The following is a 19,051-nucleotide window of genomic DNA, read 5'->3' as shown; positions in this document are numbered from 1 at the left end:
TACGTGCGGACATCAGCATCTAACCCTTAAGATGCCATGATAAATGCCGATCATAGCATTTGTAGGGAAAATGGAGATGGAGATGGGTTCGGAGGGGAGCTCGTCGGCGAGGGGATCTGAGGAGTGCAAGTGATGGCCGCAGGTCTTTTACCTTCCTCTGGCATGCAGGATGGTCAATATTTTACCTAGGCAGACTGCACAAGAAGATTGCTGATGGTACTGATTATGTTATTACAAAGTACTGAACAGTGTATCGCAAACTAATGATTACACATGAAAGTCCCCTTAAAAAGTGTAAAATTAGTGTTTTAAAAAATATATCAAAGCCCCTCCCCTAATACCAATTAAAATTCCCCCCCCTTCTGCAGTAAAAATGTGGTGCCAAGGGGGTGTTAGACTTACCTTATCACTTAGTGATGCCAGGGCATCGTAATCCTATATACAGTCTGAGGGTGGAGACAGCTTTTCCTGGGCCAGACACGGGGAGTAAAGGAACACACCGACATCAGGTTACAGATATGTCTTTACTGAGCAGGGTACAGATGGTATTACACGCATAGTCTGGTTTGAAGTGAGAGGATGTAGCGTAACTCCTTGGGAGCCCTGTTGCCCTGCTGGGACTTGCGGTATTTTCACCAAATGAACGGATACTGACTTAAAGGAGATCTATAGTGGTACACTCTTCTGTCCGGGCCTCAAAACTAAACAAAATATACTCATACATACCTTCCTACGAGCCCCCGTTGGTCTGGCACAGGCCTCACGGTCCGGCAGTGCTGATGTCATTCCACTTCCTGGGGACGCTGTAGAGCCGTCGGCGTATCACCGGCCATAGCGATGTCCCGCCCAGGCCGATGATAGGCTGAGCCCACTGTCATGTAAGAAGCCGGCCAGAGCTCCTTGACAGTGGGCTCAGCCTATCACCGACCGGGGCGGGACATCGCTATGGCCGGTGATACGCCGACGGCTCTGCGGCGTCCCCGTCCCCAGGAAGTGGAATGACATCAGCACTGCCGGACCGTGAGGCCTGTGCTGGACCAACGGGGGCTCGTAGGAAGGTATGTATGAGTTTATTTTTGAAGCCCGGGCACGGGTATATAGAAAAGTGTACCACTACTGTTGTCCTTTTAAAAGACTGGTAGATTGATCCTGGTAGGTAGGATTCTGTCAAGGTCTTGTAGCCTTCTCCATCAGGGCATGAACTTCCACCGTGCGGGTGATCCTTGCAGAATGACCGGATTGAATACATTTGATGTGGGCCTTCTCTTGAGGCTTCTACACACAACACACCTTACACCTTTTACCACACTGGTGCTCAGGCTAAACACAACTGTGAACTGGGCAACTCCTTGCCCACTACACTATGTGGGCTAGAATTTATGGGTTCCCATTGGCAGGCAGAGTCACATGGGGTTCACACAGCTCCTATCTTAAGGGTACAGTAACACATTTAACGTAAATCAGAATAACAACAATAAAATAATTATGAAAAAATATATTAATTTCTCAATAGAGTGCAAAACATACCACAATCAGTCTCTCAGTGAGCCCAACACTTGTGCTGCTCCATTCATATATACAAATTCATTCATTTATTTATTTATTCATTTATACATTTATTTTTTAACCAGTTTGTACAACTCAGTCCCAATTAGCGCTGACTAATATACTAATTTATATATACTTGCGCTGCAAGACTGCCCAAAGCAGTCCAAAGCCACAGGACAGCCATTGGTGCTGGGAAACACACACACACACACACACACACACAACTAAAAACATATTTGGTATCTCTGCATGTGGAAATGTCCAAACTATTAAAATAAAATGTTTATAATTGTGCAAGGTAAATCGTGTAAACATAAAATACCAAATTACAAAATTGCTGATTTTGGACATGTGGTGACTGGGTGGTGCAGGTAATAGTGTAGGGTATGTTGGTATTTAACCCTTAATTGTCGTGACGCCAGGGTGCGGTTTCCTCAACATAATAGTCCTACCGCCACCCGTCCCACAAATGTCGGAGAAATAACGAAATACCCACAGCAGATTTTCTGAAGTAAACTTGAAGAAATTTTACTGTATATTTTATGCAACTGCAGATAACAGAACAGTCTGTGTATAGAGGACCGTAGTTCAGGTTCCGCACAGGTTTGCTGGGACTTCTGCATACAATGAGCTTAGGTTTGAATTTGAATATAATTGAGTTGCAGTAGTCACACAGGATTTTAGTAGTTTTGAGCTGGATGACTTACGGTTTAGTGGCTGCAGAAGAGAAAGCTTCAGGCCTAGCTTGAATTGATAAGATATGAGTTGTGCTTTCTCTGATAGTCCGGAACTAAGAGGTAGGAGCCAAGAGAGCAATCTAGTGGCAGTAGCCCCTTATATACTAAGGGGTAGGGACAAAGCTAATTGGTCAGCAGAACCTGTCAGTCCTGACCTTTGGAACTCTGGGTATATCACATGACCCAAAGGTCCTTAAACTACAGCATAACATAAATTAAAGGCACGTGACCTCTAAGGTCCTATACAGAGGTATCCTAAATTAAATATATATATATATATATATATATATATATATACATTAAATATTAACATTGAGAGGTGACTAGGGGTTAGCTCTTCAGGAGAGCCCATTAGCATGGAGGGACTCTGGCTGAGGGGACTCCAGACAAAGGGACAGGACCATGTCCTCTATCGGGACGCTACAAACCCCAGACTGTAATGCTACAAATCAGACTGTAGATGAATAACAACAAAGAGTCCTTGTGCATTGTAGAATGTCCATACAAGCTCTAAAACTGATATACAGAACATAACAGAAGTGTTGGAGAATGGAACACGAACAGGGTGGTATGGATTTAGCTAACATATTGAGAGGCGACTAGGGGTTAGCCCTTCAGGAGAGTCCATTATCAGGGAGGGACTCTGGCTGAGGGGACTCCAGGCAAAAGGAACAGGATCATGTCCTGTACCAGGACACCACAGACACATCATATGTCAGGAAAAAAAGTGAATAAAAAGCCATTAAAAAGTGAGCTCTTATACAGTCCCACATTCAGAAAGAAAAAAATAATCAGAATAGGTAAATTTTTCTAGCAAAAAATTAAATAAAAAATTGGGGTCCAAAGAGGGTCTACAAATAAAAAAATAAAAAAATATATATATATGTAGATAGATGCAAATGAAAAAATTTTGCAGTATCTTGTAATAAGCAATTGAATAACGAGTTAGTCCAGCAGTACCTTTTAAAATGTTGAATCTTTATTCTTTTCTTTAAAATCCAGAGCATACTCCAAATACCATCACCATGCCGGCAGGCAACTCACATGGACGCGTTTCGAACGCATGCGCGTTCTTGATCACCATTTCCCATAGATTCCTGTTCGGAACCCAAAAATCCCTATGTTCCCATATATTATTATAATCTGTGTTCCCACAAGCTTTATTAGAAATTTACTAAATTATAACAAAAAGGAAAAATGTGCACACTCTTTAAAATTCCACTCAGCTCGGGCCAGTTACACAGCTTTTATGATTGTGGGGAGTTATACTCCTCTCTTACTGATAATTTTTAGGAAAACATGCCTGCAGTTACATGTTATTCCATTTGCTGGCCTCCGCTGGTGCGATTAAAAGAATCCCTACTCTGCCCCCCTCGACATGTTTCGCTACAAAGTAGCTTTATCAAGAGGTAGCGGGCATATGAGCGCGGGCGCCATCTTTGCTTTATTTATAGACTTCCTCCGGTATCGGCGTGATTGCTTCTTTGGGTTTGTCACCTATCAGTGGTTTTCCTCTGCACGATTGCTTTTACGATTGGTTCTACCATGATTGATGTTCGCCCTAACCAATCGGATCTAAATGCCATCTGGGCCAATAGGATCTTAGGCTTGATCCCAAGCCCTTCATTGGTAGTGTCAGAGGCACGTCATCTGCACATTCCCGTCTGCGCACGGACTTAACCTGGGCAACATATCATCGTCTGCGCAGTCTCGTCTGCGCTAGAACTTAGGTATTGATTTTTTGTTTCTCACTGCGCACACTCCGGGACTTATATTCTGCTGCATCTTTTTTCCGGGACTTAAGGTTTCCGTGTCATACTTTAAGTCCCGGAAAAAAGATGCAGCAGAATATAAGTCCCGGAGTGTGCGCAGTGAGAAACAAAAAATCAATACCTAAGTTCTAGCGCAGACGAGACTGCGCAGACGATGATATGTTGCCCAGGTTAAGTCCGTGCGCAGACGGGAATGTGCAGATGACGTGCCTCTGACACTACCAATGAAGGGCTTGGGATCAAGCCTAAGATCCTATTGGCCCAGATGGCATTTAGATCCGATTGGTTAGGGCGAACATCAATCATGGTAGAACCAATCGTAAAAGCAATCGTGCAGAGGAAAACCACTGATAGGTGACAAACCCAAAGAAGCAATCACGCCGATACCGGAGGAAGTCTATAAATAAAGCAAAGATGGCGCCCGCGCTCATATGCCCGCTACCTCTTGATAAAGCTACTTTGTAGCGAAACATGTCGAGGGGGGCAGAGTAGGGATTCTTTTAATCGCACCAGCGGAGGCCAGCAAATGGAATAACATGTAACTGCAGGCATGTTTTCCTAAAAATTATCAGTAAGAGAGGAGTATAACTCCCCACAATCATAAAAGCTGTGTAACTGGCCCGAGCTGAGTGGAATTTTAAAGAGTGTGCAAATTTTTCCTTTTTGTTATAATTTAGTAAATTTCTAATAAAGCTTGTGGGAACACCGATTATAATAATATATGGGAACATAGGGATTTTTGGGTTCCGAACAGGAATCTATGGGAAATATTGATTGACCCCTCCATATATATTGGCCTGTTTGAGGAATTCTTGATCACCATAACACACGTGTGCATCCCACCTCCTAAATACCTGATCCAGGAGGGAGGAGCACATACTTCGTGGACAAAATGTGTAACAAACGTTGTTCTTTAAAATATAACACAAACAGGTATACTTTAAAACTTGACTGTTGCATTTTCCTAGCTGAATGTCTCCCTTCACTGCCAGTAAAGGGAGGAATCCCGAAAACTTGTCTCTACAAAATTCTGTTAGTCCAATAAAAAAGGTATTACAAGATACTGCTAAATTTTTTCATTTGCATCTGCAGAATGGACCTAAAACCATTTATTACTGTGTGGGGCAATACACATGAATAGTTTGTAAACAGGTGGGCATTGTGCTAAAAAAATAAAAATAAATAAAAAGGAGCCTAAAATGTTTGTCTGGGTGCTCTGACAGGTTCTGTGGTGACGATTCTTGGCAAGGAAATGCCCTGGGCCAGATGGTGAAAAAAAAAAAGGGAAAGTGAAGAAGTTGCCTGAGAATCACTTAGAGAAGATTTCCCCTGTGAGTCACTATATGTAACTGCTATTGCTTATACTGTCTGCAAAGCGCTTGCTGGTATCTACCTCTGTATGGTCAGTATGTGGGAACATTGGCAAATTTTTAGGGCAGAAAATTTTAAGTAGCCAAAAAAGGGTAAATTAGGTTATAGCAGAGTATAGTGCAATAAAATATTGCACAGCACTGTGTTTTACTGCACTCTGCTATAATCTAGTTACAAATATATAATAGGAGAATAAAATACAATTGAGTGCGGACTTATAGGCCAGGCCACGGGGGGCCCAGGCCTTGAGCTGTGTAAGGGGCCCCCAAAATTTACTGCTTCAAACTTCTATGGCTCATCGTTCTTTTCCTTTAGAGGAAAAGCTTCTTTTTATTAGGCTCCTTTCACACTATGAGCATTCATCCATTATTAAACATCCGTTTTCTGTGTGAAAACGGATGTATAATAACGGATGAAATAACGGGTGCTAACGGATGAATAAATATTCATCCGTTAAGACCCGTTATAACATCCCTCATGTATGGCCATAACACCTCTGCCTACAGACTCCCACAGCCGGGACTACTACTACTACCATCATGGAACAGACTTGTTTCCATGATGGGAGTAGTAATTCCCTGGCTGTGGGAGTCTGCAGAAAGCTGGGGAGGCTACATTAGTGTTTGTACTACTACCCCCATTATGGAACAGTCTGTTCCATGATGGGGGTTGTAGTACAGGGGCTGAGGCATTGATCGCACTGGGTTTCACTTCAGTGACCCGATGTTGTGGTAGCTTGGGGATGTAGGGTATATGTGGTGTAGCTGTGCGGTACTTTAATGGGGTCTGTTTAACCCTTTCTACACGTGACGCCAGGGTGAGGGTTCCTCTGTAATGTTTGTCCTACCGCCACCCGTCCCAAGAGCGATAGGGAGGTATGAAATAATCGAATGTCAACAACCGGAGAGTTTTCTGAAAACAGTCGGAACTTTTACTGAAGATTTTATGCAAGCTTTATAACAGTCTCTGTACAAGCAAAGTCTCTTAGATATTGACAGTGGTTGGGACCGTAAGCGTTTTAGAGTCCGTAGACTGATTTGTGCTGTTCCGCTGGATTTTAGTTGAGGTCAAGCAGTCACGCTAGCTTTAGCGGGGATTCAGTTTAAGACTCACGTTTTGAGTTCACGCTGAGGCCAGCAGGCTTCAGGCCTAGGGTTGTCTTTGCAAGTTGCATGGATCTGTCCTCTCTGATAGTCCGGAACCCAAGAGAGCGATCATTGGCTGCAGCTCCCTTATATGGGCAGGGGCTGGCCTTAAGCTGATTAGTCCAATACTTCTGTCAATTATCTGTACAAAGAGTTATGGGTAATCATGTGACCCAAGGACCTCCAAAGGTCCTCCAACATACCATAGAGGAATTAACATAGTCACATGATTCACATAGTCACACTGAAGGCCCTGCGACGCTACCAAGGTAAACGTACTAATATATATTATATTAAATATATACATTTAAACATTACAAAATTAGAAAAGGAGGTGACTAGGGGCTGTCCCACCTGGGGCACCCTACCTGAACGTAGTAACTCTGACTTTGGGGACCACCATACAAGGTACGGTATGCAATATGGTACCGGGATACCACAATGTGATCAGAAGTTATTAAGCGGAGCGGGCGGCAAGCTCCTCAACCGTGCAATGTATCCTGTGTTTTAACTTTCATTTTTAAATCCCTGATGGCTGCGCTGCGAGAGTACATTATACTTGCGCCGGCGTGGGATATATATTTATAAATGCGCTGGCGGGGGTCATATCTTAATGTGCTGTGGGGAGCATAATATAAATGCGCTGGGGGGCTAGATATAGGCTATATGTCTGCCCCCCCCTGCAGCGCTATATATCTTGCCCCCCACAGGGCTTTAAGTATAGATATGCCCCCCTGTTATTCAAAATGTTCATTTTTAAACCTCCCGCTGAGAGCCCTGATTGGCTCCTCAGTACCGGCCATTCAGGGCTCCCCGCGGGGGATTCAAAAATGAAAGTTAAAACACACTATATTTCGCAGGGTTGTGGAGCTTGCCGCCCACTCCCCTGCTTAATAACTTCTGATCGCATCGGGTCTCAGAAGTGAAACCCAGTGCGATCAATCCCTAAGCCACTGTACTACAACCCCCATCATGAAACAGACTCTGTTCCATGATGGGGGTAGTAGTACAAACACTAATGTAGCCTCCCCAGCTGTCTGGAGACTCCGACTGCCAGGGAATGACTACTTCCATCATGGAAACAAGTCTGTTCCATGATGGGAGTAGTAGTAGTCCCTCAGCACTGCAGGAGTCTGCTGATGTCACCTCTTCAGAGCATGCTCAGAAGTAATAACGGATATTATAAACCAGGTGCAAACGGATGACATAAAGGCTCATCCGTTTGCCATAGACTTCAATGTTAAAAATAACGGGAATTAATTTACCCGTTTCTTGTGACGGAAGAAACATTTGTGCATGTTCCGTTAAATCCCATAGATTTGAATGGGATTGTTTAAAGGCCGTTTAACATGGGTTTTCTGACGGACATTTGTAACGGATGAATTTTTATAGTGTGAAAGCAGCCGTACAGTTTGTAATATGAGCACAAGATGGCAGTATAAGTTCTCTATTGGACTCCGTTTACACTGTTACACCACATTTTAGTGCAGCTTGCATCACTGTTACTACTGTTAAAATGGTGGCTGTTGTGTTTCCTTGTAGTTCAGATATGGCAAAGCCTTGTCGTTTATGGACTAAACAAATGCCACAATGCAGATGTGATGAGAACTTTACCTAGGATCCTCTGTATGGTTTGCTTTATGGATTCAGCAGAACAAAGCTTGTCATTTGGCACAATGTGTCATAGCTGGGGTCCTCCTTTTCACTGGAATGGAATCCCACGTCTCTGTATCCGTCACTCCTGAAGAATAGTGGAAGTATATACAGTAGGGACTCATTAGGGTTATAGGTTGAACTTAATGGACCTTATGAACTATGTTACTATATGCTTGACTGTGGATTACATGGGACTCCGTAACCCTGTTTTAGTGATTGGCGGGGGTCCATGAAGATACACTATATTAGTTTGGGGAGAAAAATTGCTTAGCTGTAAGAAGAAATAAATTCAGCTCCAACGTGTTACATGACAAACTCTGCTATATCTGTTCACACCATAAGGATAAACTAAACATATAGCAAACAAACAGTAAAAGGCGCAATTCTAGATGGATATTTTATACCTTGTTAAAGGAGATATATCATGTACAAAAACTTATCCCCCATCTGCAGTTTTAGATAGCAGGAGGTCCGAATGCTGGGACCTTTCCGCGATCTCCTGTACAGGGCCCCGGCTCAACCCCTACACAAAGCAATAACCGACACACCCCCTCCATATATCAGTATGGTAGAGCCATTCGGCTATCCCATAAAGATATATTGAGGAGGCATGTCGGGTGCCACTTCTTGTGGGGGTCGACGCATTCTTTTTCCAGGGAGAGGCAAGGCTTCGTACTAGAGATCGTGGGGGGTCCCAGCTGTCGGACCCCCTCCCCCTATAATATTCTGATGGCACATTTTGCCATGAAGAACAGAACTTTTATTTATTATTAAACTTAGTTTTTCCTAGTGAACTGCTGGACCGGTTTACTGCGTATTCATGATTGTATTAAATAACATGGTTTCTTCCACATAATACAGACACCACACCCAACATAGTGCGGCTCAATAACATGTGTGACGCCACCCGCTGGGGCATTGTGTTTAAATGACCCAGGGGATATTCTAATCTACAGAAATGCAATAAACAACATGTGCTGTGTCCTAGTTCCAGTCCATCCTTTAAAATTTGTCGTAAGAGAGAAAGGCTTTCTGCATACTGCATAAATGTGTTTAGAGTACTATGGGGGAGATTTATCAAAACCTGTGTAGAGGAAGAATGGTGCAGTCAGTTGCATTGTTACTTTCATTTCTCACAAGCCTTTTTAACCTGTTAAGGACACTGGGCGTACAAGTACACCCTGCTTGATTTCCAGTATTTAATGCACCAGGGCATACCCGAATGCCATGGAGTATTGATTGACTTTGAATTGAGCGCAGGAGCTGAGCTTGCTTCATAGCGAGGAGTGTCGGCTACGATCAGTTGCCTGACACTCGTTACTAATAGCAGGATCGCTGTTCCCCATCATTAACCGTGTAGACGGCGTGATCAGTGCTGATCACTGTGTCTAAAGTGCCAAGTCAAAGATGTTGGCTAGCTTAGAAGGGGTTGGGTCCCCTTAACCTGCCTCCAGTCACTGACGCAGCCTGGCTTAGGCTGGGTTCACTCCACTTTTTGTACTTACGGTTCCCGTATACGGCTGGGGGGAGGGGGGGGGGGAATCGCGGCGCCCGCACTCAACCGTATACGGGAACCGTATTTAATGCATGTCTATGAGCCGACCGGAGTGAACCACAGCCTCTGGTCGGCTGCATTTTCGGCCGTATGCGGTTTCCCGACCTCAGGCAAAAACGTGGTCGACCGTGTTTTTGCCTAAGGTCGGGAAACCGCATACGGCCGAAAATGCAGCCGATTGGAGGAGAAAACGTATACGGGAACCGTAAGTACAAAACGTGGTGTGAACCCAGCCTTAGCCAGGCTGTATAAGTGGATCACCAATCTCACTGTTTAATGCTATGCAATAGACATAGCATGATACAGTGAATGCAGTCGAATCCTATGGGGACTTTAAAAGTGTAAAATAAAAAATAAAATAAATTATTTAAAGTTATATAAAAAAAAGCCCCCTCCTAATAAAAAATAAAATTGCCCTTCTTTTCCCATTTTACCCCCCCTTGAATACCAAATACATTTATTATTTTCATAGTTTTGCTGCATGCGTAATTGTCCAAACAATTAAAATATAATGGTGCATTTGATAAATTTTTTTTTAACTTTTTTAATGCAGTACAATAATAGAAATACTATATAAAATAGTTATTGTTTTAATTGCCATTGCCTTTAGAATAAAGAGAACATGTTTTATGGTAAAACATAAGGGGCACTGCATAAAAACAACCCTCCAAAAGTCCCCCCCCCTCCGCAAACAATGTGACAAGGAGGGAAAAACAAAAACTTTAAAATTAAAATTTGCTGTGTCCTCAAGGCCATAATAAGCTGTGTCTTAAAGGGGTTAAAAATGAAAGAAGCGATCTGATTGGTTGCTATGGGCAACTGCACCACTCTTAGGGGGCATTCACACTACATTTTGTTAATACTGGAACTGTATTCATTTGAATGAGCTAACCAGAGTTTTTGCCCGTATCCGGTTTGCAAATAAACCTACAGGGGGAGATTTATTGAAACATAGGAAAAGTAGGGGGGAGTGGTGAGGGAGTGGTAAGGGTGTGATGGAATTACCCTAGGGGCAGATGGCATTAACCCCTTGTGTTTGTGACGCCAGGGCGTGGTTTATCCTCTACACCACTATAGGTATACCGCTGGTTCCTGGGCTAGGCACGGGGGCAAATAATGACTCTGACGCCAAGTTACGGAACATTGGCAGCTTTACTGACTCAGAAGTAACAGTCTATCCAGTTTGGCTAGGCCCAAGGAGGTGACCAGTGACTTCAGAGACCACAGGGCTTGCTGGGACTTGTAGTGGACGTGGACAATTTGATGCAGGGCCATGCTGACTTGATACAGAATACTTGACTGACGTGACTAGAATGACTTTACCCAATTTGTAGCTTACCAGGTTTTCACTTGGATCTGGGGGGTAGTGGACTTGTGGATCCGTGGCTGCGTGGTAGATTTTAGGCCTCTTTAGGACACAAGACACTCCCTCCAGACTTGACCTCATTGCAACTCAGCTTAGCAGGAAAAGAGACTGAGCTAGCTCCACCTAGGGCTTATATGGAGGAGACTCTGGAGGGGTCCCATAGGTCACCCTGTAGGTCACATGGTCACTACTACCTTCCCTGGTGGCAATCACATGACAACAGTACTTAACTGGTGAATAAACAACTGGGGAAGAGTTCATTTGGCTTTGCACTTAACGTCCATACATGCTCAATTTTAGTAAGGGTGTGAATAACTGGGACAAAGATGTGAACATATGAGATTTTTAGGACTTGCAACTGAATGCTGGAGAATAAGGATAAATGCGGATCGAGCTGCCGGAGGCTTTCTACCCGAATGCCTTTGCTCCTGGGGCCCTTCGGCTATAGCTACTTCTCCCCAGAACATTATGACAGTAAATACAAATTTTTATGACAAAACATGACAATATTATCTATACACATACACTGTATGTGTTTACTTAGGCTTCAAGGAGAACTCTCTAGCCACAAGAGTACCCTGTACATGATGGACAGGAAAACATTAGACATTTACATACTGACTATTTAGTCTGGTTAGCTACAGTCCTGACTAGACATTTAAGATATACAAAATACACTATGTACACTACGGATTTATTGTACATGAAATGACATTGGAATTATTTATTCTATACTGACAATGAGTATACTATGGACAAATAACTTTTGATACGTTAACAGAGCCCGTTCCCCTGAGGGTGATAGGCAGTGGTCCGGAGTTTCTTGTAGTTGTGGAATTGACAATTTCACATGGTCTAACGCGACCAACTGGTTGGGTCTGTCACTCTGGAAGGAGTAGAGGGGTGCTCTTGCATCCTGGCGCACATCCTTGGTGACGTTACAGACAGCACATTCACTGCACCATTTCTCAATGTCGCTCCGCATTCCAATCCAATAGAATCTTCGCCGGACAGTGGCTTCAGTCTTGTGGACTCCAAAGTGTCCCGATTGGTCATGATATGCGTTAAGGACCATCGCTGCATCTCTTTGGGGAACCAGAATCTGATGAAGTCGTTCATCAGAGACCGGATCCAAAGAATTTTGGTACAATAGTCCATTGTGGACAAACAGTCGTTTCCTCTGTCACCAAATACGTTCCAACTCATAGTCACACTGGGCCCAGTGTAGATGGGTTGTTACCTTTTTTGCCAGAAGGTAGTCCAACAGATCTCCCATGATTCGACTTTCATCTTGGAGAGTCTTCCAGGTGTACAGGTCTTCTTTAACCTTTTTGGACCTGGGTTCACCATCCATGAGGGTGGTCACAACATTCTGATTCACGAACAGTTGATAGAATGGGGGCATCTCCACGTCTTCCCACATGTCTTCGACTGGTGGTTCTTCGCTGCAGTCGTCCTAGACAGTACATCGGCATTGACGTTTGACTTGCTGCATCTGTACTTGATGGTTAAGCTGTAATTAGCTAATCTTGAAGCCAATTGCTGCTCAATGGCACCCAACTTGGCAGTGTTCAGGTGGGCCAACGGGTTATTATCCGTGTAGACAGTGAATGGCGTGGCAGCCAAATAATCCTTGAATTTTTCTGTCACAGCCCATACCAGGGCGAGAAGTTCCAATTTGAATGAGCTGTAATTGGCATTGTTCTTCGCTGCTCCTCACAGGTTACGACTGGCGTAGGCAATCACTCTCTCTCTTGTTCTTCATGGACTTGGGACTGAACAGCTCCCAGACCTTCAAAATTGGCATCAGCATATAGCCGGAATGGCTGACTGTAGTCTGGATACACCAGGATGGGTGGTTCTGTCAGCAGACGTTTAAGAGCTCGAAATGCTGTCTCTTGCTCTTCGGCCCATTCAATAGTGTTGCTCACGAATATTCGCGATTCGAATTCGTGAATATTACGAATATTCGTCTTTTTTTTCAAACTGTTTTAAAAACTGAGCACATTGTAGGGATCTCCTTAGACTGATTAATGCAATGCTTGTATCATTTCATTAAAGTCCCAGGGATGAGACTATGAGGCGAAAGGTTTATGCATGCGAATATCCACATTGCGAATATCCGCAATCCGAATATTTGTGGAAATTCCACCCTATTTATGCCTGTGAGCCAATGAGAGTTCTGCAAGCACAGTTGTCAGAGCTTAGCAACGTCCCTAGCAACGTCCCTCGCATGATGTTATAGCGCGCATGCGCAGACGAGCGAAATTTTGCTATTAATTTCGCATTCGCAATTGCAAAATTTCGCAATTCGAAAAAACATCATGAATATAACAAATATTCGAATTTCACGAATATGGGATGAATATTCGTCCTCATATTCGCCAAATATCGCAAATTCAAATATGGCATATGCCGCTCATCACTACCATTCAATAGGTAGTCTTCCATAGAAGTTCTCCTTCGCCGTACCCCGTGAGCCGTCACCATGAGCAGTGTAGGCCAGTTCTTGACAGCATCCACCTTTTCAGGATTTGGCTGGACTCCCTCTGCGCTGACAACATGTCCCAAGTAATGGACTTTAGGTTTGAGCAAGTGACACTTTGATGGTTTGATCTTCAACCCATGCTTGATCAAAACTTGAAAGTCTGACAGATGACTGAGGTGTTCTTGGAATACCCAATGACATCGAAGACCGGATATGGGGCAAAAATTAGCCGACTGGAGTCACTATCTGAGATAGTCACTATCTGAGATCACTAATGAATGAGATAGAAGTCGGGGCCTGCTGGGATACGGGAGAACCTGGTTTTCACTCCACCCCCCCCCCCACCCCGCCTGATCCGGTTCCCATATTAACAATAGGTAGTGTGAATGCCCCCTTCCTCTTCCTAGGTTTTGATAAATCTCCCCCTGTAGGTTTATTTGCAAATGTAATTGTGTGCATTACACCACATTAATTGCATAGGCTGAGATGAAACACGAAGTGTAAGGGCTAAAATTTGCCCTGCTTCATCAGATGAATAAAGCCTTGGTCTTGTGATCTTCCCTAAACCAATGTTTGTGGGTATAGTCCCCAGTTCAGCCTCCTCTCCCAGCAGAAGGCTTGGACCTAAACCTGTCTGTGTGAACATCTCCTAGACCATGCTATACCTCCCATCCGTCCCGGATCCGGTGAGAAATTCCCATTTTGCTAGGTATACCTACAAATAGGTCACATGTGTAAAACCCTTTTCTACAAGCAAGTCCCTTTTCCTGTTCCTGTCCACAAGATTTATCAAAACCTGTGCAGAGGAAAAGTTGACCAGTTGCCCATAGCAACCAATCAGCTCACTTTTCATTTATGAAAAGGCCTCTGAAAAATGAAAGAAGCGATCTGGTTTCTATGGGCAACTGGGCAACTTTTTTTCCTCTGCACAGGTTTTGATGAATCTTCCCCTGTGAGGATTTATCTTCTGGACTTTATCTTTTAGAAGGAGTTCTTTGTTTCTTTCTGAGGATAACAAGGCTGAACAAGGGCAGGGCTGTATTTAATTCTGATTAGACCCTGGGTCCCTACAGGTATTGCATGCCATAGTTGTGTGAGTAAGAACATCCATAATGCACCAAAGTAAGTCAACCTGTGAAGATCTGCATCAGAAGAGTACAGGTTTATCGGATTGAGACATGTCAATTCTTTCTGTGGAGGATGGAATTTTAATTTTCGGGCCAAATGTTTTCAGTGCCTAAATTCTGTTAAGTGCACGGTGCAGCAGAATCCCATTGAAGCCAATAGGAGTCTGCTGCAAAAGGAATTTCTGTGCAGAATTTTTCCACCGCAATCTGCTTGGAAATGTTGCCGTGCGAATGAAGCTTAAAAGTTGTTTCACTTTGTTCTATGGGAATAACTCCTTTGACAAAAGATAGTTGGGCTCACAGGGAACTCCAGGTTAGCTACACCACCCTGCTACTTGACTACTACTCCCAGCTTGGCCAGAGCATAATGCTCATCCCTCCCCACAGTTATCACACATGCACTTTGTTATCCACAGGATGAAACCGTATGAGTTCTACTTATTTTGCTGTCAATAGGTTCTTTCAGTATGGCAGTGGGGGGTGGAATAATCTAACAAACCAAATATTACCAATAAGGTGAGAGAAAACGTAACTTTTACTTCAATAAATAAGATAATAATACAACAATAACAGCATATATACCCCACAAAGACAGTGAGACAGTGAGTTATAAGCTTTCTAGTTTTAACTGCTTATAGCCCACTTGGTGTCATTGAAGAACATTTATACCTATAAGAACAAAAAAAGTCTATGTTAAAAACTGGGTGACAACTAAATGTGGCCTCCCTCACAGCTTTCGCAGTGGGTGTCACAGGCCTTGAGGAGAATAGAGCTGGGTGACAACCCCGGTGTAGTGGTATCTATATAAGTTGTAACTCATCTTTCCCAAGAACACATACTGAGCTTTCCCAGAAACAAATATAACAAATGAGCAGCTAAGCAGAACCTGCTGGCTCCATACTTTCTAGATCTTATCTGATTTTATAGTAATACACAATGGACAGGCTTAGTTCGGCTGCACTATATTTAGCACATTTAGTAAACCAATTCTGAGCTTCTCTTATCATCATCTGGCCAGATTTTACTGTAATTTTGGCTGCAACAACAAGCCATTGTCTGCAACCTCCCAAGAGGCACTATTACTTTGCCCATCCCCGGACTTGACAGTAAGAGGTGCCTGCCATGTGATTCCTCTAAGCATTGTGCCCAGACTCTGAGCTGGGTATGACCTGATATTCTACTCTTGGTGAATATTTTCTACCCGTGTAGTGGGTTGTGTTGTCTTATTGCACAATGTCTGGGGGATCTGCGCCTCTTGGTGATTTTTATTCTAGAAATGTGGCTGCGCCAGGGAACATCTGCCTATTACTGACCTCCTGGATGTGACATTGGAAACACCTGCATGGAACAAGGTAAGTGGTTTGGGGTCCCCTGCTGCACCCATTTTTTGATTCTCTCTCATAGTTATGTGCTACATTGCTAGATGATGAAGGGCATGGAACTGTTATGGGGTCTGTTCTCCTCTTTTATGTGGCTACCTTCCACTGCCAATAGGGACAGCTCACTGAATACAGCTTCATAAAAATCCTATTGGGTTCAATACTAGCTTTAAATATCTATGTACAGAGAGCGGCCCCTAGTGATGGCTACAGGCAACTAGAATAATACAAATGATCTCTGCTTGCTGTGAGCAAATGGGAATGTTCCTGTTTACAAAGTCTGAAAGACCATAAACGCATAAAATAGTTCCATTTGTATCCAGTCTAGATAATCCTCTGTAGGCTCAACCTGTCACAGCACAAATCTCTCTCCTGTCCTGATAGTTTGTTACAATGTTCACAAATCACTCATTTTAATATTCTTAATAACTTTTTACATAGAAACCTCAATGACTGACCACTGTACCCCATGCAATACATCTAATGGGGACCCCCAGGATTACAGGTGAGAATCACAATTGACATGCTGTATCTATGTTTGCAAACAGGCGCCTCAGTTCTTGCTCCCACCCTTCTTATCTAGAAATGTGCCCCTCATCACAGAGGATGCCGTGAGGGATGCCCTGCGGAAATATGTCTTGTCATCTTACTGCTGTTGTAGACCCAGGTCAGAGGAGCCGGTTATCGAGAGGTTAACACAGCTGCCCCTATACAGAGTGAGTCAGCTTTGATAGCATTTCGAGATTTTTTTCATATTATTTTGATGTGTTGTGTAGCAGAATAACATCCTTAGATTGTGTCCACACATAGGGGGAGATTTATCAAAACCTGTGCAGAGGAAGAGTGGTGCAGTTGCCCATAGCAACCAATCAGATTGCTTCTTTCATTTTCCACAGGCCTCTAAAGAGGCCTGTGGAAAATGAAAGAAGCAATCTGGTTGCTATGGGCAACTGCACCACTCTTCCTCTGCACAGGTTTTGATAAATCTCCCCCATAATATTTTGGTCAATATTTCTAGCCAAAGTGGGTCCAAAATGCAGACATTTTGCAAATCTTTCCGATATAGTTTTTTTGTGCTGCTTTTAGCTAAAAATAGCAATAAAAAATAATTATTATAAACCAGCCTTAGGGTCATGGAATTGAGAAAAGTGAGGTTTGTGTAAGTAAATGATAAGAATATTCTGAATTTAGTGACTGGAGTATAAAACGCACTACAATACCAGAATTTCAAAACGCAGCTCTGGGTGGGACTGGAGTGTAGGACATGTAGGATGCCTGGGACCCCGCAATCTCTGCTGCGGCATTTCAACTTCGCTCCGTACTGAATGACTGGCAATGTAGGGCGGAGACTCGTGACTTCCCGGCCACGCCCCACACGTAATGTCACGGCTATGCTTCCTCAATGCAAGTCTATGGGAGGGGGCGTGAGTGCATCACGAGCCTACGGTGCGGCACCCGACGCTCTAAACAAACGCTGGGTGCAGCAGGGAGATCGTGGGGGGTCCCCAGCGGTGGTACCCCCGCGATCAGACATTTTATCCTTTTGGATAGGGGATGAGATGTCTAGGGGCGGAGTGTCCCTTTAACCCCTTAACGACGAAGGACGTATATTTACGTCCTCCGCTGGGTTCCCGCATCATATCGGGTCGGTCCCGGCGTCTATCAACGGCTGGGACCCGCGGCTAAAACAGGACATCACCGATCGCGGTGATGCACTGTATTAACCCTTCAGATGCGGCGATCAAAGCTGCTCAGTCGGGCTGTTCGAGACAGCCGCGGTGAAATCGCGGTGTCACGAACAGCTTACAGGACACCGGAAGGGCCCTTACCTGCCTCCTCGGTGTCCGATCGGCGAATGACTGCTCCGTGCCTGAGATCCAGGCAGGAGCAGTCAAGCGCCGATAACACTGATCACAGGCGTGTTAATACACGCCAGTGATCAGCATGAGAGATCAGTGTGTGCAGTGTTATAGGTCCCTATGGGATCTATAACACTGCAAACAAAAAGTGAAAAAAAAGTGTTAATAAAGATCATTTAACCCCTTCCCTAATAAAAGTTTGAATCACCCCCCTTTTCCCATAATAAAAATAAAACAGTGTAAATAAAAATAAACATATGTGGTATTGCCACGTGCGTAAATGTCCGAACTATAAAAATATATCATTAATTAACCCGCACGGTCAATGGCGTACAGGTAAAAAAATTCCAAGGTCCAAAAAAGCTTATTTTTGGTCACTTTTTATGCCATTAAAAAATGAATAAAAAGTGATCAAAAAGTCCGATCAAAAGAAAAATGGTACCGATAAAAACTTCAGAACACGGCGAAAAATGAGCCCTCATACCGCCCTGTACGTGGAAAAATAAAAAAGTTATAGGGGTCAGAAGATGACATTTTTAAACGTATACATTTTCCTGCATGCAAGTACGACAAAATGAAACCTATATTAGTAGGGTACCATTTTAACCGTATGGACCTACAGAATGATGATAAGGTGTCATTTTTACCGAAATATTCACTGCGTAGAAACGGAAGCCCCCAAAAGTTACAAAATGGCATTTTTTCTTCGATTTTGTCGCACAATTATTTTTCCTGTTCCGCCGTGAATTTTTGGGTAAAATGACTAATGTCACTGCATAGTAGAATTGGTGATGCAAAAAATAAGCCATAATATGGATTTTTAGGTGGAAAATTGAAAGGGTTATGATTTTTAAAAGGTGAGGAGGAAAAAAATGAAAGTGCAAAAACTGAAAAACCCTTCGTCCTCAAGGGGTTAAATGTAAAGATCCCTATCCCTGTAGCAGCAGCAGCAGTATCATTCCTTTTGTGCACAGGCAATATGCTGTCTGTATAATGTACTCTATTACTTGAATAATGTTGAATCATAATGTTTTAGGACAACATTTAG

The 19,051-nt window shown here is 43.5% G+C and overlaps 1 protein-coding gene across 3 annotated transcripts in view; it reads left to right on the top strand.

Moving 5' to 3' along the window:
• The first annotated feature begins 15,609 nt into the window (after positions 1–15,609).
• Positions 15,610–19,051, top strand: part of LOC130276106 (protein SSUH2 homolog) — a 56,933-nt gene continuing 53,491 nt past the window's right edge. For all 3 annotated transcript variants that reach the window (XM_056525012.1, XM_056525011.1, XM_056525013.1), the window contains exons 1-3: positions 15,610–16,117; positions 16,586–16,649; positions 16,728–16,860. In XM_056525012.1, the coding sequence (XP_056380987.1) occupies positions 16,108–16,117; positions 16,586–16,649; positions 16,728–16,860 (207 nt within the window). In that variant the 5' untranslated portion in view covers positions 15,610–16,107. The remainder of the gene's footprint in view (positions 16,118–16,585; positions 16,650–16,727; positions 16,861–19,051) is intronic.

The sequence above is a fragment of the Hyla sarda genome, chromosome 6 (assembly GCF_029499605.1).
Source record: "Hyla sarda isolate aHylSar1 chromosome 6, aHylSar1.hap1, whole genome shotgun sequence".
Classification (NCBI taxonomy): Eukaryota; Metazoa; Chordata; class Amphibia; order Anura; family Hylidae; genus Hyla; species Hyla sarda.
Note: the sequence above shows the minus strand (reverse complement) of the source record. Positions and strands in the feature narration are given on the sequence as shown.